Genomic DNA, 17427 nt, shown 5'->3' with positions numbered 1-17427 from the left:
GCAAGGCTGATCTGAGTGTCCCCTCAAACTCTAAATGTATCAGAGGGAAATTTAAAAGAAGCATTTAACAGCTCATAAGCATATGAAACCCACTACCCCCAAACAGAGGGGAAGAACCTACTGAAAAAGGGCTTAAGGGAATTTACAGAGAATGAGGTTGGGGGGCGGGGGTCAAGGGATGGCAGAAGCAATTCATCCTGGCTGGCATTCACATTCTATGTTTCCGACCAGGATTAGTTACAAGCACTCTCCTGTGTATTCTCTCATTTAATCCAAATAACCCTCAAAAGGTGGGTCCAGTTGTTAGAATCCCCAGGTGTCTGAAGGATGGTGAATGATGTCACAGAAAAGCCCCAGCAGAGAGAAGAGACCGTGGTCCTGGTCCCAGCTGTGCTCCTAGCCAGCTGTGGCACCCACAACTCACTCCCAGCTCTGGGCTTTCGTCTCCACCCCAGCAATGAAGGCAGCCCCCAGGGCCCTCCCGTCCTACTGCTGCTAATCCATAAATAGGAAAATTCATTTGCCAAGCCCTTGAAAACCGCCTCCTTTTCTGCATGATCTCCTTCAGTAGCTCGGCCACAGACTCACTCTACACACTTTGTTCTGAGCCTGTGATTTTTTTTTTTAAGCCTTTCAGGTAACGAAGCCACCTGAGGATCTGTGAAAAGCTCCAGACCCTTTCCAGAGAAATGCACACACCAGCCTTCACACCTGGGCAGCAGCGGGGGTGGGGGCGGTTCCCGCACCTCTGCAAGCTGGTCCAGGGGCAGAAGGCTACGACTCCCAGGCTGTGCTGGGCACAGAGGGTAAGGGGAGCCAGGCCTCCGCGGGCTTGGCGCTGCCATCTCTGTTGGTCCAGACGATCCCTCCTCTTGAATGAAAAGGACTTAGGGTCTCATGACACAGGCTCCTTAACATAGTCCACAACCACATCTGGACTCACAAACCCTTCAGCTGTTCCATTTGTTTCAACTTCAAATATCAGAAGAAGAAGAAGAGGGGGAAAAAAAAGACCAAAGGAAATGTTTTGACTAGGAGAGAAGAAATTGGTCCATAACAGACACCTTCGCAAGGACTTAAAAACACCATCAAAGATAGCTTCCTGTAACCATACGTGTCAACCCGTCACTTCTCTGCAGGCTAACTCCACATAACAATCCAATATTTACCTGACCTAAACCAGGGGTGGGCCCGCTGGGTGGCCTGGGGAGCCACTGGCAATTGATTTTTCAGTGGCTGGTGCTGTAATGCAATAATGGGAGTGTCCAGCAGTAGGTTGATTTGGTTAGAGCGATCGTTACGGCCCTGTAATTTGGGAAACTCTGCAAATTTGAGCTTCCAGATCACCTCTGGACTCCACCGTCAGGGTCTGCATGTGGTCTGTCTGTGTAGAGCAAACCTTAAGAAATGTCTGGTGAATGACTTAATGAGATACATGCATAGGTAAAATGAATGACTTGTAGCCCCCTAAACACAGAAACACACACACAGAGGCAGGTTCACATGGCTACACTTTTGCTCATATTTCATCTTTCTCCCTTTCTGCATCTAATTGCCATTATTCCTTCAGAACTCAGCTCTGCTATCGTCCCCTCATGGAAGCCTTCCCTGATCTCCCCCTGGCTAAGAGATCTGGATCCTCACAGTATCTTTTTATCAGAATTAACATTTGTCTTCCTTTGATATCTGCTAAGGCTGAATTGTGTCCCCCCAAATTCATATCTTGAAGCCCTAAACCCCAAAGCGATTCTATGTGGACACAGGGCCAATAAGGAGGTAACTACGGGTAAATGAGGTCAGAAGGGAGGGGCCCTGATCCAGTGAGATTGGTGTCTTTATAAGAAGAGACACCAGAGTGCTCCCTCTCCTTCCCCTCTCTCCCTCCATGCACACAAACCAAGGATGAGTCACGTGAGGACACAGCCAGAGGGCGGTGATCTGCAAGTCTGGAAGAGAGCCCTCACTAGAAATCAACGCTGCTGGCACCCTGATCTTGGACTTCCAGCCTCCAGAGCCGTGAGAAGATAAATTTCTGTTGTTTAAGCCCCCTGGTCTGCGGTTATGGCAGCTCAAGCAGACTGATGACAGTATCAACACGGAGACACACGCTCCTAGAGGGCTGACACTGTATCTTATTCCTGTTTATTCTAATCTCAGTACCTACTGTGGTCCTTGCACATAGTAAGTGCTTAATAAATTCCTGTTGAGTAAACCTAAGAGTGGATGGAAATCAGAGGCTGGAAAGACCTCCTCACTTTCTCACCCTTAGGCTCTCAAAGCCATGTTTTAACCCCCTGAGATCAGAGAAAGTGGAAAACTCAGACCATCCATGGAAAACTCAGAATGTCCAGGTGCTGTCACTCGCGGAGGGAGGAGCAGGGTTCAAGGCAAAGCCAGACATCAACCCTCTCCATGTCCCTCCAGCCAATTCCTGCAGCTGTCGCTGCCACCTGCCCAGATGTCAGATGCAAGAGAGAGGACAGAGTTTAGAAACAATAAAAAGCTCAAATCAACAACATCTTTTACTCGAACCTTAGCCGGCCCTGGCTGCAGAGTCCGACCCGGCTGTAGGTGTGGGTCTGGGATTTGCCACATCTGTTGGACTTTGAGAGATCACCGAGGAGAAAGCCTGGTGCCAGCCCTCGAGGAATCTGCAATCGAGCTGCGACGTCTGAGTTAGGAATTATTGTCTGGGCCCTTGGTACATTCGTTAGTCAGTAGACACATGTTTGCTGAGCATCTAGAACACGCAGAGCACGGTCAGGGGAAAGAAGACGAATCAGCTGTGGAGCCTAGCTTTCAGGAGCTTTTATAAGTAAAAACAAAACAAGTAATAATGATGAAGATAATGATGAGACTAATGGTCAAAACTTGCTGAAATCTCACCAGCAGCCAGGCACTGTTCTCTGGGCTGTCCGTGTATTAACCTCCCTACTCCTCATCACAGTTCTATGCCATGGGTTTTATTCTCCCCATTTCACAGATGAGGAGACCAAGGCAGTAGTTTGCCCCACATATAAAGCAACCAAGCTGTAGAGCTGGAACTCAATCCCAGGGATCTGTCTCCCGAACCCTTGTCCTTCGTGACTCAAAGTGCCACATAGGTGACAGAGACCTTCTTTTTCCTCCTCCTTAGGATGACGAGACTGGACTGGGTGCCGTGTTTTCACAGGCTGGTGACAGGATAAGAGGAGGCACAGCCACGGAAAGCAGGTGCACACTTGGGTGGAAGCAGGTGGGGGCCCCAGGGTGGCTTGCTCCACCAGGTCCCCTCAGTGTCCACTGCATCCAGGTAAACCCTTTGGGGAGTCGAGGGGCTCCACGTAAATCCCTGGACCCACCATCTCCATGGTCCTCCCTAGCTCAACAGCCTGTGGTGCTAGGGCTCCCAGAGTTCTGACAACAGAGAGGATTCTCAGAGCTAAGGAAGCCAGGGACCATCCAAGAGGTCCCTGAAGGTGTGGAAGGGAGATGTAAGCTGTCTCTTCAGGGAAAGGGAATGGACAAGAACATTCCAGGCCCAGGAACGGCTGCCTAAAGCCAGCTGGAGGAGGCAGCACCGTGGCGGTGGTGGCAGAGCAAACAGGTTCAGTAGATCTGCTCTGAATTTTGTCCCACCCTTGTTTTTCCAGGTCAACGGGCCATCTTGGGTGCATCATCTTTCTTCTGGAACTCTTAATGAATAGGTGGTCATCTAGCTTTTCAGCTTGATGAGAGCAACTTTACATGTGGCCCTTCCCCTAGGAACGATACTGAAAAAATAGAGGTTAAGTGTAAACTGAAGGCCCCAGGAGAAACGGGCTTGCTGCAGTCTCTTGCATTTCTGCAGAAGTTAGCTTCCGCCACATCACCGAGAACATGACCCAGTTTAGTAACAACATCGACACAGCGGGTCCTAGAGAAAATGCCAAGTATTAGAAGACCGAGGTGCGTGGGAGGTGAGGTGCATACAACCGGTGCAGCAAAGTAGAGGTAGAGACCAGTCCCTGGCTCTGCTTTTGATTAAAGCCTCCGGTAACCGAAATGCACGGAGGAAACTGAGAGAACAATTGTAACAGCAGCAGCAGCAACAGCCTCTCAGGAATCTGCCCTGTGTGGCTGCGGTTCTCCGCCCAGGGCGCAAAGGTGAGTCTCCCAGAGGCAGGGCAGGTTCCCCACCAGCTTGAGATGCTCTGTGCTTGGGGAGCCCCTAAAGGACTGGGTCTTCCTTCATCTGGAGGTGACAAAGGGCAAACGCTGGGCTCATTACCATGTAAATGAAAACTACAAGGCAGATTTTCAGCAAAGCCGCTCTCAGGGGATAAATGCCCGGCTACCTCATAAAACCTTGCAGGACCCTCTTCTATTAATTCAAAACCCATTGATCAGGCTGTCCTTTAAAAGACTCCTTTTCCACATCAGGCCCCAGCATCCCAGGGTTGCGGACAGCTGGGGACCTGAGAGCAGGCTGCAGCGAGGGGCCCTAGGGGGCTAACAGCCCCCCACCCCTACCCTGCGGGGCTCGGAGGCTGCATTGCAAACGGGATTCCGGGCATTCCCACTAAGGATAATGAATCCCAAGGTTTCCAGCCCACAGACACCCAAAAGCAGCATCCCACCTGCAAAGCTATAAAGAGATTCTCAGGAATTAGAGGCAGCATGCAGCTGGAGGTAAGAGACGGCATTCAACGTGGATAAAGCCCTTAGTGATTCTCTGCATCCAGATGCAGCTCCCAGTTCATCCCACTGTCCTACCTGAGCCCGAAGATGCTGGCCCAGTGTGCCCAGACACTTTCAGCAGCAGAAGTGCCATGCAGGAAAAGGGGAAAGCAGGGAGGGACACACACAGAGCCCCCACTTCCCTACTGGACCTCTGAGGCACCTTTAGTGAATCACTTGCCTGCCTCACGTGTTTAATTTCTTTCTCCTGGGCGTCTGTGAGCACACAAAAGGGGCCCTCTCTCTGGGTTTGGGCCAACAGCTATTGAGAAGTTCCTCTCGTTGGCACAAGGACCTTCTCCATCTTCAAACGCGACTATGCACTGAACACGCAGGCAGCAGGGCCCCAGCACAGATTGGAACGTCTCATTTTGCAGCAAAAGAGCTCCTCCAGCTGCCTGACATCATGTCCGCACAAAATGAGCTTTCACGGAGGTCGAGACCCACGCGTGGGGAGGTGTTTCCATGATGTGCAAAGCATCTTCCTTCCAGATTTAGGAAAGCGAAAGGCAAAAATGGCCCCAGGCACAGCGGAGAGAAGTCTCCTTCTAGATTGGCAATCGTCACTGTTTCATATTTATAAAACATCTTGTCTTCTGACCCTGCCTCCTCCACACCTGTACATCCCACCCCGACTGAGAAACGTAGGAGAACATGGCCCCCAATTTATAGAGGAAGAAACCGAAGCACGGAGAGGTTAAGTGACTTGCTTCAGAGGTGACAGAGCCGGTCACACTCTGGGGTGACAGAGGATCACTCTCTGACAATCGCACCTTTAACGATTCACTGCAGCCCGGGAAGGACCAGAGAATAGGGCCGCCAAACGATCTGTGCCACCTAGTGACCCTGTCCAACTCTTGTCAGCAGGTTAGCTTTGTCTTTCCAATGAAGGAGGGAAAATACTGTGACTGTTCTGCAGTCAAACCTCAAATATCTCTGCTGATTCTCCACCCTCCCAGACAGAGCCTTCCTCCTGGCCAGCCCTGATCTCCTCTCTGTCCAGTGGGCATGGGCATCCAGAATTCAAAGTACTTAAACATCATCCAAAAAATAACCTAAGAATCAACCTCTTGCACCCACACAGAATGGGCAGTCAACAGTCAGAATTAAGTTCTGTTGTTGTTGTCATCATTTTATTATTATTACCAATACTGATCATCCGCAGAACTTCTCACCCTTCTTACTGTCTTCTCCTCTTGACATTTAAATGTGGCTGTTTCCTGGGCTTCCTCCTCAAACCCTCTTCTACACTCTCTTCCTAGAAAAGCCAGCGCCCTCCCACTGCTCTAGCCGCCCTTCCCAGGTAGGTGATGCACACTCCAGCTCCAATCCCTCTCCTGAGCACCTTGCCGCGTTCTCAACTGCCTGATGGACAGATGGTGCCTAAATGGATGTCCTGCAGGCAACGCAAGCCTCCTCTTCCAAACTGAACTCATTGCTTCCCTCCAAACCACCGCTGCCAGGGCTCCCCTAACAGCGCTTCCTCTTCCTCCATCCCCACCTCCACCAGCCGTCTGGCCTCAGTGCATCCTCTGGTCCCACTGGAGTACAAGTTCCCCGAGGGCGGGGCTGTTTTGCTCCTCACCTCGATCCTGCACCAAGTCACTGGTAGAGGCACAGTAAACGCTTCATGAGTAAAGGTCTCTCTCTCCTCCACCTTCCACATTCTTAAAAAACTATTTTCTAAAACAAAGATCCAATCATGTCGTGCCCCTGGAGACATATTCTGTAGGCTACTAGTTAGTTGACCACAGTGTTCAAATTCCTACACACTGTAGTTAGCTGGGCATGTGGGGGTCCAACCTGCTTGTCCAGCCTCCTTTCTTGCCTTTTCTCAATTGATTTGCCCTTTCCTAAGGCTGCCGGGGCTATTCCTTGTCTTTGGTACATATTCTTTCTGATTCTGAGTAGCTGCTGATGTTATCCCCTCCTTTTCTCTTGAAAAAAAAAGCACCTCTCAACACATTTTCTGTCTGTAAAATTATTTCATTGTTCAAGACTTAGCTCAAGTGTCACCGTCTTTGGTAAGCCGTCCCTGATCCTCCCCCTCCCCTAGAGTCCCCAGGATAAATCTCCACTACAGGACCTGCCATAGGTGTCATGACAGTGAGTTCTACACTGAGGCCAAGGCTGGTGACCACCTAGTGATTTCAATACCACACCTGTCTCAGCCTGTGCTTCTGGGTGTTACTATGTATTAATTACACTATATTCCTTCAAAACAAAGGAAGCTCTTGGTAGGGCTAATCCCAGCACAATGTCTTCTTTATTCATTATCAGTTTGTTGGTGATGATGCTTGATGCCTCAGATGGTTATAGTTACACCTCTTCCTATTAATGCATTTGATTCTCACAACCAGGGGAGGCAGATGGCCCACGTGCTATCCCCCCTTTCACAGATAATGAAACTGGGGCAGCAATCAGGATACTATGGCTGAGGCAGCTGGTGACAGTAGCAAGGAAAACTGATCCTGTGTACCTTCCACTGGACCTCATACCTCTCCAGCTCTTTTCCCCAAGAAATTAAGACATAGCCACCAAGTCATTATCACCAGCAAATGAGCACCTCCCATCCACAAAACAATGACATGAACAGACGGGTGAGAGGAAAAAATCTGGTCCACCACCTACAATCCAATGGAAAAATCTGGGCAAGCCTTTTGAAAGCCAAATAGTGATTTAGAGCTAGACTGTTCTACGCCAGAGGAACTGCAAATTTCCTAAAAGATTATTTCCCCCTTTTGTTTAAATATAACTTAAACACAGAGGTGGCCCCAATCAGCCATCGTGTATATGCTGTCCCATTACCACTCAAAGTTGCGGATGCGACTGCCAGGAGATACTGCGAAAATGCATCCTTGGGTCAGATTCTAACATTGAGGCCCAGCTAACAGAAGCAGGCTAACAGAACAATTGAGAGCCTCTCTCAGGATCAACCCTCTAAACCTATCGAATTTCTACACAGCAAGCTGATCCTGTTGTTTCTCGCCTGGAAAGAATCAGAATCTTCTGACTTTTAAGTTAAGTCCAAAAGATTCTTCTACGTAGTAAGGATCTGAATTTGGAAACCAGCTAGATCAACCACAACTCTGTACAAATCCAGATTTTAAAGAATCCACTGTAAGAATGGATTTTCTTTCCTTCTTGAAAGAACCATTCTCTTGCTGGTTCTCCCAATTCAATCACATATATCTTTTACAAGCGCAATCAAACCAAAGAAATAAGGTCTTTTTGTATTCTGTTACTCTGAGAAAAAGGTATATAGAACATGAGTGACCCACTTTGTTCAGCTCTGCTCCCACGCTGGTCATTCCAGGACATAAAAGTCACAATTTCAAACAGAAACATGAGATAACCAGGTTGAACAGTCATTGCCAAAAAAAACCTTACTCATCCTCTCTTGAGAAGGTCAATTTATTGGGACAATGATGAAATGATTATTGATCAAGGTTACTGGGTTCAGCGACTCCTCTCTCACCTCTAAGAATAAAAATCCATTCCTGGAGACCAGGCGCTCACTGGGCGCGCTCACGCCTGTGTCTGCCCGCGGTCCCTGCCCTTCTGGGAGAGGGGCTGTGCCTTCACTCCACATTGGAGTGAGGGAGCTTCACCCGCCATGCTGCTCCCAAGTTCACTGTCATTTCCAAATAATGTCAAGAAATATTTTGTTGTACTTCTCGGATGCTCCCGGTTTACCTTAAGATGAATACAGCAATTACAATACTCTCAGTTAAGAAGTTATTTTAAAATGCACCTCTAATTCCAGTTTGTGAGCAACTTAATTATTTATTTGTTTTTCTTCTTGAGTGGATAATTTCTTCTGCCTGAGAGTAGTACACAAGTCTTTTTCTTAAAGAAAAAGAAATATTCTCCCCTAAAAGTTAGTATCTTAGCTCATACCATCAAACTCAGTTTCCTGGACAGCAGTGTAAGCAACTCTCAGATCTCATAAACTACCGAACCTTATTCTTACTTCAAAGTTAACCACTTTGAAGGAACTCTTAAGTCATGCTCACGATTCTCATATATAATTTTTCTTTGATCTTTGGAAATATACTAACTAGATCATCATCTACATCGCACAACTGAAAAGATAGTTTAAAGGCTGGCCCTGAATGACAAAGAGGAATGTCTTGACCAATAGGCCTGGCTGTTGATCTGTCTCTGTCTGACTATTTGTAGGAGATCAACCTCCCAGAGAATGTTTCTTCAAATTTAAAAAAAAAAAAAGGAAGGAAAATATCAAATCTCTTCTTCATCTTACTGGGTTGTTAAGAAAATTAAAAGTGGTGATACATGTAAAAACATCTTGCAAACTCTAACACTTCAAGCACGTATTAGCTAAAGTTATTATTAGTGCTTGACCACACAGCGTGGAAAAGGACCCCCCCAAGGAAGGCCATCACACTGGGAACAAACAGGAGAGGGTGTGATGGTCTGACAGTCACTAGCAGAGGCCTAGAGACCAGTCATTTGTTTTTTTACCTTTTGCTCATTGGGGCAGGTAAAACTCAGAGCATGTGTCATTCCGACCCCCTTCCTCAGACAGCCACAAAGAGACAGAAATTGAGATAAAACATCCTGACAGGTTCGTGGGTTGCTGGCCCCTTCCCTCCCTCCCTCTGGCGCTCAAGGCTCAGGTGCCGTGCCCCTCACTTTGTCTCGGGTTGTGGGGTTTGGTGTTGTTGCTGATTTGCTTGTATATTTTCTGCTTTTGAGTCACAACACAGATGAGTGCCCCTAGAAATGCAAATCAAAACCACAGTGAGGTATCACCTCACATCTGTCAGCATAGCTGTCACCAAAAAGGCAACAAACAATAAATGTTGGCAAAGATGTAGAGAAAAGGAAGCCTTGGTACATTGTTGATGGGAATGTAAACTGGTGCAGCCACTATGGAAAACAGTATGGCATTTCCTCAAAAAATAAAAAATAAAACTACCATATGATCCAGCAATTCCACTCCTGGGTATATATCCAAAGAAAATGAAAGTACTAATTTGAAAAGATATATGCACCCCCAAGTTCACAGCAGCACTATTTATAATAGCCAAGATATGGAAGCAACCAAAGTGTCCATCAACAGGTGACTAGATAAAGAAGATGTGGTACACACACACACACACACACACACACACACACACACACACAATGGACTATTACTCGGCCATAAAAAAGAATGAAACTTTGCCCTTTGCGACAACATGGATAAACGTGGAATGTATTGTGCTTAGTGATGTAAGTGAGACAGAGAAAGACAAATACTGTACGTTTCCACTTACACGTGGAATCTAAAAAATAAAACAAACAAATGAACTTAACAAAACAGAAACTGACTCACAGATACAGAGAACAAACTAGTGGTTACTGCTGCAGAGAAGGGCAAGATAGGGGAAGGGGATTAAGAGGTACAAACGACTAGGTACAGAATAATTAAGACACAAGGATGTAATGTACAGCACAGGTGATATAACCAATGTTTAATAATAACTTTAAATGAATTATAACCTAAAAAAATCAAATCACTATGTTGTACATTTGAAACTAATATACCATTGTAAATCAACTCTACTTCAATTTAAAAAAAAAAAGTTTCCTTATATCAGAGTGGAGAGGGCCAAAGTTCCCAAAAAAATTGATAATTGTGGCTTAGAGAGAAATATTTGGGTTGAAATATAATAAAAAGAAAAAAATTATTAAAGGTTAGGATCTCCATGCCTATGAAGAAAGTTTGCAATTAAAAGGATAATCTGGGTCACCATGCCTCATTAACTAACTGGATGACCCTGAGCAATAATAGTACCTACCTCGTGAAGCTGTTATGAGGATTAAATGAGTTAATATATGTAAGTGTGCAGATCAGCATTGGCAGAAAGCACTGTCAGGTTTGTGATTAGTATTATTATAACAATTGACAAATTTTTATCAATCACTCAGATGTTGGCCAGTGTAAAACTTGTCCCATCTTTTTCCAGTCTTTCATGGTTAGCAACAGTTGAACAGGTTGCTCCTGTGAGGATGGACAAATAAATCCACAAAATGCTATATCTGATGCGTGAGAATACACATCTGATGCATCTCTCCTAAGTGTCGTGGTCGGTTTTGTGTTTACAAACAAATTAGAAAACCTATTTTTCTGCCCCATTCTTTCCCGCAATTCAGAGGCAATGATCCCAAGGACCTATTTAGACATACTGTTGTTGCTATGTGTGGTTATTTCAATGATCAAACACCAAATGAGCTTGCAAAATAAGACAGGGATAAAAGAAGTCTGGAAAAATCATCTTCCTCATCAGTATCAATAAATAACACTAAATTTTAAATTGAATTAAAAATTTTATATGGAAAAAAATAAGCTTGATGCAAGTTTCTCCATTCAAACTTTTGAGAAGAAAACAAACCCCTACTTGTACGTTTCCTCAGGAGCAAGGACCACGTTGCCTTATCTGTGTATCCCCAGGGCCTACAACAGACACTCACAAAAGATGGATGGATAGATGGGAAAAAGAGAGCTGGCTTTACCCAGAGCTCAGAACCCATCAAATTCCTATAATCACAGAATTAAAGAAAGTTAGTGGCATGGAAGGAATTGAGCTAAGGAGAATTTACACAACTTTTCCAAAGCCACGTAGCTATTTAAGGCAGAGGCTGAACTTGACCAGCCACCCATATAAAGAATGCAGGGCACTTTTAAGCTGCACCAGGGCTTCCCAGCCAAGGGCAAGGCTCTAGCCTTTTGGAAGTTTTTGAAATATGCCTCTGACACCAGGAGCAGAATCATGTGGGTGCTTTTCTCCCCGTATCTCATCAGTGTTTACTGGAGAGCAATCTTCACCTACGCTCTTCATTACTCTCGGGAATTAAAGAACCCCTGATTCTCTCTCCAACTTGCCACTTCAAGGTCCCTGCAATGAGAGATTTGCTGCTTGCTGTATGAAATCCTTCTTGTGTCTCCAAAAGCTTTCAGAGTTCACCTCATGGATAAATCAAGAGTTTCCATGCTGCTTATATTAGAGGGACTTTCGCTGAAGAAACATGCTTTATAGTTGGAGGACTTGGGACTTTTGTTTACAGATCGAATTAAGTACAGTTTGAAATCATGGCTTTTAGACCTAGCATTGCAGGAAAAGCTTACACTCTGCCATGTAAGAAATCTTTCTCAGCAAAACTCCAAGAGACTGGCACCTCTAAATCAGAGAGCATTTGTTCCTGCCTGCTGGCACACAGCTCAGTGCCATGGCCACATGGCCCAAGAAGACCACAGGGAGCTTAAGTCAACTGCACAGCCCGTCTGGCAGTGCCCCAGGTCAGAGACTTGGAAGCAGAGAAAGGAAAAGGAGCACAGCTCAGGTGATCACACTCCTGCTCGAAACCCTTCAGTAGCTCCCACTGCCTGTGGGGTGACGTTCAGAATCCTCCATGGGGCTTCTAAGGACACTTACGAGAGGGTTCCAATGTACTTGTCCTCCTTACCTACTGGTTCCCTGCAGGTGTACCATGTTCTAGACTAACAAGACTGTTCTCCCTCCCTGAACAGTTCAATCACGTAACCCCCTCCCCATCTCTATATAAGATGTCTCTCCCCAGAGATGCTCCAACCACTGCCTCCCTCGGATCTCATCCCACGTGCCACTTCTTCTCTAGAACCTTTCCTGAGTTTTCCTGCAACCTCCCAGACCTCCTCCGAATGGAAATGGCCTCAACTATGAAACTTTTGCAACTTTTCTAACCACCCGTGGTAATTATTTTCTGTATGGAGGGGCAGAATCTGGGAATCTTTTTTCTCTCTGTCAACCAACATTAGCTGAACATCTTCTGTGTGGTAGATGCTGGGCTGGGTGCCTGGGGCATGAAAACAAAGTCAAGGTTCTTGCCTTCGACGGGCTTATGGTCTAGTGGATGGTAAAGGATTACACCTAGTGCAGGGGAGAAATGAAATATGAAAGAGATTATGGCAGTTTAAGTTGGGTCATAAAGAGAAATTTGTTCATTGGGCAAAAAACAGAGAGTGAGGAAGGGTTGTTCTAGGTAAAGAGAGCATTATAAACAGCAGGGCTCAGCACAGGGTGGGGACAGGCACTCAGTATTTACTGAATGAATCAAGCAAAGGCTGAGAAGATTACAGATTGGTCAGCGCCCCCCCCCCCAACTAGTAGTGTCTACATTCACTGAGCACCTACCTGACTTCCATCCGTCACAGCAAACCCAAAAGTCAGGGAGCATCATCCTCATTTTATGGATGAAGAAACTGAGGCTTCCAAGGTCCAAGACCCCAAAGCCATCAAGTGGCAGAGCTTGGCCGGTGCTCCTGATAATATAAGGATGTGTTAACGAGTTCGCTTCCAAGGATGGATTTATAAAGCAAACTCCTAGCTCTCTTCCTCTAACCCTGGGTGGACCACTCCAGGCAGACCTCAGATACCCAAATAGCATCTCCGGGAACACATACTGAGATGGAGGAGGAGAGAAGTAACGGAAGCTGTGCTCCATGCAGATTCTACACACAGTGGGGTTCTGCCTCTCCCTATAAACCTGATGCTTGTCCTCTCAGGGTATATGGTCTTAGTGGCCCCAGATGTGGGCCCTTTTTCCTAATTTACAAATAACAACCTGAAAAGAGCCATCCAAAAGTCACCTCAGGTCAACTCAGGCTCATTAGAGCTCTCCCAGGGCTCCAAGAACTGAATTGCATCCCTGGCTTTCTAGGACAAAGCATTTCTTTTTTGATTGTGTTCTACATCTGATCATTTTCTCAATTTCTCCCTTTCTAGCTCAGGGTGTTTTCTGTGTTCTTATATTGGGTGCATTTCCCCCCTCCCCCCTTCTACCTGAGACTATTATATCTTGCTATTGTGGCATTCCTTTTCCACTGAAAGCAATCAGAAATGAAAATCCACATTTCAGAACAGTGTCCATTAAATATGCACCTTTTATGGTTGAAAAAAAAAAACAAGACAGCACTCTGTGGGGACTGAGTTTCAGCTCTGCATCTCGCCTTAAAGATACTTGGATGAGACAGGCCATTTGTATTTGGGTATTTGAGAGAGATGGCAGAAAGTCTGGAGTCAAAATCAACTAATTTTAAGGAATGCCTTAATCGAAAGCATTGCTAATCAAAGTGTGGTCCTTGGGCCAGGAGCAACTGCATCACTTGTGAGCTTGTTGGAAATGCAGACTCTCAGGCCCATCCCGGACCAACTGAACCAGAATCTGCCTTTTAGCAAGATTCCAGGTGATTCGGATGCACATTAAAATTTTAGAAGCACTAGTCTAAAATTAAGATGAGTTTGCTTTTATCACCATCCTGGAGCTTCCAAGTGGACTCTTTTCCTAAGAAAGAAATCTCTGTATAGTGAACTCCATAGAGCATTCCCCAACATGCTTTTCCACCTAAACTCTTCATTCTTGGAAGAATTTTGAAATGATAAATCATCTTCTAAAAATCACACTCTCAGCCTGAGAGAGTACCAGATGACACTCGCTGATGGCTAGTCTTTCTGCAGCATGTGGGAACTCAGAAAAATGCTGAAGGGGAGAGGTGACAGATGACCCTACTCCCACCTTCTTCCTCCAGGCTCTGAATCTTTTTGTTGACATCTTCACCCCTCAGAAGAGAGGGGTAAAAGTCATGTTGCACAACCACACAGATGACTGACATGAGGCTAAAGGGGCCGTGCTGTGTGCTGAGCTCTGAGGTCTGTAAGGCGGGATGTTCTGTAAACACAAATAGCAGAACCAAGGGTCCAGCCTTCAAATCCAGGCTGTGCTCAGACCTCACACTTCCAATAACAACAGTCAAGACACACATACATGAACCCTGATTAACTTGTCACCTACATCAGAGAAACGAACTGAGAGGCTGGAGAATCACGTGGACCTGACTTGAGGAAATGACAGCTAGAACTGGAGACAAGAGAAGAGAAAAGACAGAAGGTAATGACCCGGCCCTGCTCAAGGCTGTCCTGCCCACCAGTTCCCACTCACCCTTCAAGTGGAGCTAAAGCCCACAGTCAGACAGAGGCTGTGACCAGAGCCCTGGCAGGCCACACAGGTGTTGGCCTGGCATCCCAGTTGACCTTGACCTATGAAGAAGACACCTGTCTCAGAGACATTTCTACAAAAATAAGAGTACCAAAAAACGTTAACCCTTGTCAAAGAAAAAAAAAAAAAAACCAAAACCAGGTCCATCCAAAGCAAGCATTTTCTTACTAATTTCGACAGATGTGCACAGCACAGGAAGCTCCTTCAGACTCCAGGCAGCTTTCAGACCTCTAAGTGCAACGACTCAGTTATTGATTACTCTGTGTTAAAGCCCAACCTGGTACTCCCCTCCCCAACTTCTGCTAATTTTTCACTCATTTTTTTCCATCTTCACATTTGAATTCTCCAAAACAGCAATATTTAAAACACTAAAATGCCTTATTTATATCAGTCAATACCTGCCTTTCCACCAATTATAATTTATTTATGTATTAACAGTTTCTCAGCTCCAGAAACATGATTCTGTCCTTTTAATATGTCCAATATCAGCAAGCTCTCACAGAAAATCTAGAATGGACAGCAATGAGCTGTGAAGGCAGGAAGACTCTTAGGCTCTGAAATTCAGACAGAAACACATCCGTCTTCCTCTACCACAACCAAAAGATAGCCCCCTCCCCCTGAACCCAGTAGGTTAGAGATTAGCTGCCTATGGGGACTGAGGCTGATCAATTTTATTTCAGCTAACCTCCACTTCACAGAAAAGCATCGACTTTACTCCTCTGTAAATCAGACCTGGATAATCCAAGCAATCCTCCAGAAACACATCTGAAGAAAAACCTCCGCATCGCCTTGCCAGCCCCAACATGCACGGGCATGCCTGAACACACTGCCTCCCAAGGCAAGAGAAAGTTAACTTTCAAATAAATCTGTCCTTCAGCCAGTCTGGCCACGTTTCCAGGCCCTTCACATTCACAAAGGTGGTTCTTGCAATTCTTGCCTAAATCCAGAAGCTGAAACCTGACCTCTGCCTGCTGAGGGCACAGACAAGGGTCAAAGGTCCACAGGCACACAAGTTAACCACAAATACACCGCTTTCTTTCTCTCTCTCTCTTTTGGCCAAAGTGAAAATAATGGGCCAGGCTTATTGTCTTTCCTTCAGAGAAGCCAGGCCCGGGGGCTGGTAGGAAGCTCCAGACAGAATGTGGGTGTGTGAGTCTGTGCAGGCGCCACAGAGGAATTTTCTGGGAACTCCAGGGGTTTTGAAGAAGGGTGGTATCAGGCGGGGACACAGGGGTTCCTCGGATTCTCAGGTACCCCAGAACTCTGAGTGTACAGTGGGGGGAGTGGCAGGGCTGTCCTGCCAGCCAGGCTCCCCCTCCCGGCCGTCCCAGGCCCTCCCCGTCACAGCGAGGTCACTCACCACCCGTGAGCTGTGCAGGGCCGAAGCACAGCGCCAGCTGAAACCACAGGATCACAGCCAAGAGTCTCTGGGGGGACTGGGGCTGCTGCTGCTGCTGCTGCTGCTCTAGAAATCCATCTCCATTGCTCGGGTTCATTCCATGATACATCTTTCATCCACAGTGGGCATCCGGCTTGCAAGAGTCTGCAACCAGGAGCGAACACGACAATACCCCAGGCTGCCGGGGCTCCGGGGGCCACGAGCCCCATCCTCCGCCCTGGGACCGGGAACCTCGGCTTCCGCGGCTCCATCCCCGTCCCTCCCCCGCCCCCTTTCCCACGGCGAGATGCCCCCGCTTCCCCCCAGTGCGGGGTACACTGAGTAACAGCCGCCGCGGGATGCTGCGCGTGCGGGAGGGATGGAGGAGGGGAGGGAGGGCAGGGGTTAGCGCACATTGGCTCTGCGCCGGTCCCTGGGATTCAGTGGCTGTGACCACGACAGGAAAGTCTAAAGCCTTCTAAGCCTCTGGGGGCTGAAAAAACACTTTTCCCTAGGCCTATACATTTCACTCTTAGGAATCTCATGATGTGGCATCGGATCCCCCCAGCTACTTCTCTGGTTTCCCCCCAGGATCGGGATGGGTCCTACTGCCCAGTCCCCAATGAGATTTCTCTGCGCTGTCAAAAAAATTCCTCCCACGGGGAGCAGAACCAGGCAGCAACTCCCCCTCTTCGGCCTGCGCGCACCTCCCCGAGATGGAAAGCCCCTTCCTGGGCTCGCGGTCTTACCTGTGGGTCTCATGCATGCAGCTTCCTTCCCTCCTCCGCCTCCTCCCCCCGCCAGTCTAACCCGCATCTGTGCGCGACCTCTGCTGCCGCCACTGCGCGAGCGAGCGAGACAGAAGCCTCAGCAGCGGCGGCGGCTGCGGCGGAGGCCCCCGGCTCCAGCTCCCCCCGCCTGCGCTCTCCCTCCCCAGGCTCCCGGAGCCGACGGGTGCGTGGGGTTGGGGGGAAGGACGGCAGCCCGGCCGCGCGCCCCCGAGGCGGCGCCCGCGCGCCCGCTACCTGAGCTCAACAGCGCGCGGCGGCGGCGGCGCGGAAAGAGGGAGGGGGCGGAGGCGGGGCGGAGGCGCTCGGCCCCGGGCGCGCGCACGGGCACGCGCCTCCGCAGACCCAGCCGGAGCCGCGGAGGAGAAAGGGGCCCGGCGAGCGCGGGGAGGGGGAAGGGGCCCGCTGCCGCCTCTGCCGCGACCAATGGGAAGCCCGCGCGCCTGCACCTGTCTGGGCGCGGGGCGCCTAGTGGCCGTCTCGCACACGCGTGGGGCTGGATCGCCCCTTCCCTGGCGCGGG

The 17427-nt window shown here is 47.9% G+C and overlaps 1 protein-coding gene across 7 annotated transcripts in view; it reads right to left on the bottom strand.

The window, feature by feature from the left end:
• SUSD4 (sushi domain containing 4) overlaps positions 1–17157 on the bottom strand; it is a 109442-nt gene extending 92285 nt beyond the window's left edge. For 2 of the 7 annotated variants that reach the window (XM_032466630.1, XM_032466631.1), the window contains exons 1-3: positions 16867–17156; positions 16100–16282; positions 12879–13006 (exon numbers count right to left, since the gene is read on the bottom strand). In XM_032466630.1, coding sequence (XP_032322521.1) covers positions 12879–13006; positions 16100–16282; positions 16867–16883 — 328 coding nt within the window. In that variant the 5' untranslated portion in view covers positions 16884–17156. Of the gene's footprint in view, positions 1–12878; positions 13007–16099; positions 16283–16866 lie in introns of all 7 variants that reach the window. The other 5 variants (XM_032466629.1, XM_032466632.1, XM_032466633.1 and 2 more) reach the window with 5 other exon arrangements.
• Between the last annotated feature and the right edge of the window lie 270 nt (positions 17158–17427).

Source organism: Camelus ferus, chromosome 23, assembly GCF_009834535.1.
Source record: "Camelus ferus isolate YT-003-E chromosome 23, BCGSAC_Cfer_1.0, whole genome shotgun sequence".
NCBI classification, from domain to species: Eukaryota; Metazoa; Chordata; class Mammalia; order Artiodactyla; family Camelidae; genus Camelus; species Camelus ferus.
This window is presented reverse-complemented; position numbering and strand designations above follow the sequence as displayed.